The sequence below is a fragment of the Mus caroli genome, chromosome 7 (assembly GCF_900094665.2).
Source record: "Mus caroli chromosome 7, CAROLI_EIJ_v1.1, whole genome shotgun sequence".
Taxonomy (NCBI): domain Eukaryota; kingdom Metazoa; phylum Chordata; class Mammalia; order Rodentia; family Muridae; genus Mus; species Mus caroli.
This window is the reverse complement of record NC_034576.1, coordinates 46,590,145-46,596,382: the sequence shown is the minus strand read 5'-3', so window position 1 is coordinate 46,596,382 and position 6,238 is coordinate 46,590,145. Positions and strand designations below refer to the sequence as shown.

Below are 6,238 nucleotides of genomic sequence, written 5' to 3'. Positions count from 1 at the left end.
TCTAAGCCCTGTAAAAGTAACTTTTTGTTTGTTTGGGTTTTTTTTTGTTTGTTTGTTTGTTTTTTCGAGACAGGGTTTCTCTGTATAGCCCTGGCTGTCCTGGAACTCACTTTGTAGACCAGGCTGGCCTCAAACCCAGAAATCTGCTTGCCTCTGCCTCCCGAGTGCTGGGATTAAAGACGTGTGCCATCACTGCCCGGCTGTCCACAGCTTTTTATGTCCCTCCTCCTGACTCCTGTGTTGGTCCCCTGACACCCTGGTTCCAACTCCGTGGCTTCTGGCAGCATGTGTGTCCCCAGGTGCTGGCTCTGCCATCTTCTCCAGCACCTTCTCCAGCCTGCCTGCTCCAGGCCCACCCAGCCCAGCCCTCAGTGACAGACCTCAGGCCCTGTCATGACTCAACTGATCCTAGCACTCCCTCTGTCCACAGCTGACCTCCTTCTGGAGCCCTATTCCCATTATCGCTTCCTGACCAATGGGCCCTCATCGTCCCCGGGCCAAGAGCGGGAGTTATTCCAGGAGACCCTGGAGTCCTTGCGTGTGCTGGGCCTCCTCCCAGAAGAGATCACTGGTGAGTGAGCCTGGGCCACTCCTACCTGGGAATGGGGTTGTCTTTGAGAGTGAGTGTTTGAGTGTGCAAGTGTGTGTGAGCTATGTCCATGAATGTGTTGCTGTGTGAGTGCAAGTGTGTGTGTGTAAGAGTGTGAGTGTGTGTGTGAGTGAGTGAGTGAGTGTGTCAGGAGATGGCTTGTAGATGCTTTGTTGGTTCTGAGGATTAAACTCAGGCCATCTTGTATGTGTACATAAACACAATTACTGACTGAGCCATCTTTTCGTCTTCACTTGAACGGATCCACCTCCCAGCCTACTGTTTAAGTATTTATTGATACTGCTGTGTATAAAGGGCTGGAGCTCTTCCAGGGAGGAGGTGGGCAGATCTCCCCCCCTCACCTCATGGACACTACAGACGTGAGATCAACCAGCCACATAAATGATAGGAACCTGGTCAGAGTATGGGGAGTGGGTGCAGTGCAGGGAACCAGAGGGGTTGGAGTTGGAGTACAGCTCCACACAGGAGGCCAGACGAGGGTACCTGGGAGAAAAGGTGCTTGGACAGAGGCCTGAGGTGAGGACAGTAGGAAGAGCATTCTGGGGTGGCTGTGCAAAGGCCCTGGGGCAGGGGAAGTGTGTGTTGGAGAACTTGACACTTCAGGAGTGAGTTGGGTCTTCTTTGAACTTCATTTGACATTTTATATTGCGATAGTAAGAAGAGCTCTTGGGGACAAACAGGACAGGAAAGGTGATGGTTTAACAGTGATGTGTGTCAGGTTGGCGAGGGCTGGAGTGTTCTGGTCAGTTTTTATTGTCAACCTGACACCACCTTGAACCACCCAGGAAGAGGGATGTCAGCCGAAGTCTTATGTGCTCAGATTGGCCTGTGCGCATGTCTGTAGGGGATTGTCTTGTTGATAATTAATGTCGGAGGACCCAGTCCATTGTGGGTGGTGCCATTCCTAGGTAGGTGTCTCGAGCTGGAGAGCAAAGCAGTAAGCAGCATTTATCCATGGTTTTGGCTCCTTTTCCTGTTTGAGTGTCTGCCCTCACCTCAGTGATGAACGGTGCCCTGGAAGTGTATGCCAGGTAAACCCTTTCTCGCCCTATGGTGCTTTTGGTTAGAAGGTCTCACCACAGCAGCAGAAAGCAAAGTAGATCAGAAACTGAGACAGGATCACTTGAACTCCTAATTCTCCTGCCTCCGTCCCTACCTCCTGAGTGCTGGCATGACAGGTGTGCACCAGGCCTGGGTTATGTGGTGTTGGGGATGGGACCTAGAACCTCACACATTGCTAGTCAGGTGCGCCACCAACTGAACTACACTTACAACCCTTTAAATGATGATGATGATGGTGGTGGTGGTGGTGGTGGTGATGGTGATGATTTTGTTTGTTTTAGAAAGAGTCTCATACTGGAGCCCAGACTGTCCAGGATCTAGCTGTGTAGCTAAGGAAGGCCCCAAGATTGTAGCAGTTTTCCTTTCTCAGCCTCCAGAGTATGACGATGACAAGCACTGGCCCCTTTACCCAGCTGGACCACAGCATCTTTTGAGAGGTTTTGATATCTTCCTTTTTGGGTGCACTTGGCTCTCAGACAGAGACCTCTAGGTGTATGTGGGTCTGCTGGGCTCCACCTCACAATTTGATTCTCCTCGGGAGCTCATGTAGCCTTCAGGGCTCAATCTAGAGTGCTGAGCACCTCAATGTACCCACTCATGGCCACACCTACAGCCATGGCCAGATTTCTTAACCATGGTTTTGTAATTCCCCGGCCTGCTAGTCTTTCCCACCAGCCAACTAGCAAAGAAATTCAGAACCTGGCCATGATCATCAGCCCAGCCTCTTGATACCAGATGGCCCACGGTACCCTCCTATTGGGAGCCTGTGTGTACTGGGTTCAGTGGCAGATGGGAGTTTTCCATTGTGCAAACTCAATTTTCAGAGTTTGAATGTGCTTACAGCCTGATTTTTGGGCCACCACAACTTCAGCAACACTTACACCTTCCAGAGAGAGGACCATGGGTGGTCATCTTCATCCCAAGGCCCCAGAGCCTGGCTCTAGACTTTCAGTGTCCACCCATACACATTTAACTTAACTCATTAATTTATTTTGGTGCTGAGATGTGACTGATGGGCAGGTGCACTATCACTGAGCAGCGTCCTCAGCCCATCACTGGGAGATTCCAGGCATACCCTAACACACCTTGGTCGGTTTTGGCTGCAGAGGAGCCACCTCGCCACCATCCACAAGGTGGCGCCAGTTCTCCACTTCCTAGCTCTGGGCTTGCGTTCCCTCCATCTAAGAAGTTCGTATATTTTTGTTGGAGTGGCAGACAGATGGGATCATGTGGCAGCCTCCTTGTGCTCCACTTGTATGGTCTAGAGCCCAACATCTTTGCATAGACTCTGTTTCAGCTCAAAGATGAGACAGAAGGTCAGGAAGTCTTGCCTGGGTCCCATCTCCCCTCAGGAGATGGCAGGGAGGTGGCGGACCCCATAACCCTCAGCCAGAAATGCAGATGGACATGCCCGAGGCAGCCTGGGGCAGACAGCGTTTGGGACCCAACAAGAGAGGACCTCTGTGTGTCTGTCACCGCACTTTGTATCTTTCTCTGCTAACCCTTGGTACTGTGAATGCCAGGCTGGGAAGCTGAACGGTTAGCAGACACAGGGAACCTGAGAGTCTCTCCTATGAGTAAGAATCTTGAACTCAGTCCAAGCTGGAGTTCTCCATTTACCCAGCCCCCCAGGTTTCCACTGCTGTGGTTGAGCCCTACAATTCCATCCTCACCACCCACACCACCCTGGAGCACTCTGATTGTGCCTTCATGGTAGACAATGAGGCCATCTATGGCATCTGTCGTAGAAACCTCGACATTGAGCACCCAACCTACACCAACCTTAACCGCCTTATTAGCCAGATTGTATCTTCCATCACTGCTTCCCTCAGACTTGATGGGGCCCTGAATGTTGATCTGGCAGAATTCCAGACCAACCTGGTACCCTACCCTCGCATGCACTTCCCTCTGGCCACTTATGCCCCTGTCATCTCTGCTGAGAAAGCCTACCACGAGCAGCTTACAGTAGCAGAGATCACCAATGCCTACTTTGAGCCAGCCAACCGGATGGTGAAATGTGACCCTCGCCATGGTAAATACATGGCTTGCTGCCTGCTGTACCGTAGTGATGTGGTTCCCAAAGATGTCAATGCTGCCTTTGCCACCATCAAGACTAAGTGTACCATCCAGTTTGCGGACTGGTGCCCCACTGGCTTTAAGGTTGCCATTAACTACCAGCCTCCCACTGTGGTACCCGGTGGTGACCTGGCCAAGGTGCAGAGAGCTGTGTGCATGCTGAGCAACACCACAGCCATTGCTGAGGCCTGGGCTCGCCTAGATCACAAGTTTGATCTGATGGATGCCAAGCGTGCCTTTGTGCACTGGTATGTGGGTGAGGGCATGGAGGAGGGTGAGTTCTCGGAGGCCCGTGAGGACATGGCTGCCCTCGGGAAGGGTTATGAAGAGGTTGGGGTAGATAGTGCTGAAGGAGACCATGAGGGTGAGGAATATTAATTAATTCATGTGCTGCCAGTCTATACTTCTGTGGTCTCATCCTTGTCTTTGCGTATGCTCTAACTGTCCTAAACTGTCAATAAAGGTGTTTCCGTTGTAAGTTGAAAAAAAAAAAAGAATCTTGAACTCATGAGCCGGGCATGGTGGCGCACGCCTTTAATCCCAGCACTTAGGAGGCAGAGGCAGGCAGATTTCTGAGTTCGAGGCCAGCCTGGTCTACAAAGTGAGTTCCAGGACAGCCCCAGCTAATACAGAGAAACCCTGTCTCGANAAAAAAAAAAAAAATCTTAAACTAAGACCTTCTCTCTCTACCTGACCTTCCCATAGTCACAGGTGATGGGGTTTCTTCTTCCAGCTTCTCTCCAAAGTGAGTTCCAGGACAGCCAGGGCTACGGAGAAACCCTGTCTCGAAACATCCCCCCTCCCAAAAAAAAAAAAAAAAAGAAAAGAATCTTGAACTCATGACAGTCCTCTTGCCTCAGCCTTCCAGTTTTCGGAACTACAGATATGAACCACCGTACTCAGCTGCACTTCATTTTGGAGGCGGCCCCTGGAGTTGATCACGGGGTTAACTCAGGGTCAGAGTGACCACACACTGACTGTAAATTATTCTGTTGTATTTATTTATACCCACAATGGATGGGGCAGCCACAAAGACCCACAGCTGTGCTTCCGCCACAGAGGAGGATGCAGGCCCCGTTTTCTGCAGACCTGGCTGTCACCCCCAGGTTAGCTGAGCTTGGTGCCCAACCGTGCTCTGCCTGATCCCCATGGCACCCCATTTTTGCCAGTTGTACAGACAGATCTCCCAGCCTTGGTCCTGGGAGGCCCCCAGAGTGTCAGCTGCCTAACACAGGCCTTTCCAGCACTCAGCAGCAGTGATCTCCGTCTCGGGCTCTTAGCACTCCAGGCCTCAGCTCTGGGACCCGGGACCTTGTTTGAAGTGGCTCCTATCAGCTGCAGAGCTCTCAGCGTTCCTGAAACTCCTGTCTCTGCCCTACCCCTCACTCTAAGAGTGTCAAATGAGAGACCAGTGAGTCCAGCCCCTTCCCACTGCCCCGCTGGGGAAACTGAGGCCCAGACTGACACTCAGCATTTTTTTTTACGTCTTTGATTTATTTATCATATATGTATGGATGGTTTGCCTGCATGTGTATGCCCAAGGATGCCAGTTCCCCTGGAATTGTGAGTCACCATGTGGGTAATGAAATTTGAACCCTGGTCCCCTATAAGGGTGGCAGCCAGTGCTCTTAGCCACTGAGCTATCTCTCCAGCCTCCATTCAGCAAATTCTATCTCTGAATACTGGGCTTATGTTTAAATATCTGGTTTTTTTTGTTTGTTTTCTTCTTTTCCACATTTATTTATTTAGCACTAACATATGCATGCATATGTACTTGGAGGTGGGGACAGCTTTGGGAAGTTTTTTCTCTCCTTCTACAATGCAGGTGCTGGAAAATGAGCCCACGCACTCAGGCTTGGTGGCAAGCCCCTTCTCCAGCCGAACCATTTCACCTACCTTGGATTGTTGAGACAGAGTCTGTTGTCCAGGCTGGTCTTGAACAACAATCCTCCTGCCTCCACCTCCTGATTGCTGGGATGATAAGCGTGCACCATCACAGTGACTGAGTGTGTACTTGTGCGGGAGTGCTTGTGTGTGTGCACGTGCGTGTGCACACGCGTGTGATCCCAGTTTCTCTTGCTGTGCTGTGTGCAGGTCTTTATTTGTTCCCACTGACTGTGTGGCTGACAGGAAAGCTCGCATAACTTCAGCTGGAACCCTACCTCTGCCAGCTTATCAATTGAGTGATCCTGAGTTTGTGAGTTACCTGCCTCAGTCTCTCCATCTGTCACCTTGGGATCATGGGTAGCTGGGTCCACCTCCTGGAGCTGTATTTGAAGGTCAGGTGCTTGGATTGGATGTGGTACAGGGAAAAGAAAAATGCTCTTGTGTCTGTTGACTGCGTAAACATCGGAGACGGAGCGGCTGGGCTGGGAACAGTGCACGCGGTGTTGCTCCTTAATGGTGCCATGGAGACAACAGACACAAACACAGCTGCCACCGCCTGTCATTGACCCCTGCGCTCAGAGGACAGAATGTCTCAAGTTTTGA

The 6,238-nt window shown here is 51.1% G+C and overlaps 2 protein-coding genes across 6 annotated transcripts in view; both read left to right on the top strand.

Moving 5' to 3' along the window:
* Nucleotides 1-6,238, top strand: part of Myh14 (myosin heavy chain 14) — a 67,301-nt gene that overhangs the window by 18,143 nt on the left and 42,920 nt on the right. For all 5 annotated transcript variants that reach the window (XM_021166764.2, XM_029479397.1, XM_021166765.2 and 2 more), the window contains one exon: nt 431-571. In XM_021166764.2, the coding sequence (XP_021022423.1) occupies nt 431-571 (141 nt within the window). The remainder of the gene's footprint in view (nt 1-430; nt 572-6,238) is intronic.
* On the top strand, nt 3,246-4,242 carry LOC110297783 (tubulin alpha-1C chain-like). Its single transcript, XM_021166767.2, has one exon. The coding sequence runs from the start codon at nt 3,383-3,385 to the stop codon at nt 4,124-4,126; it is 744 nt and encodes a 247-aa protein (XP_021022426.1). The 5' UTR covers nt 3,246-3,382; the 3' UTR covers nt 4,127-4,242.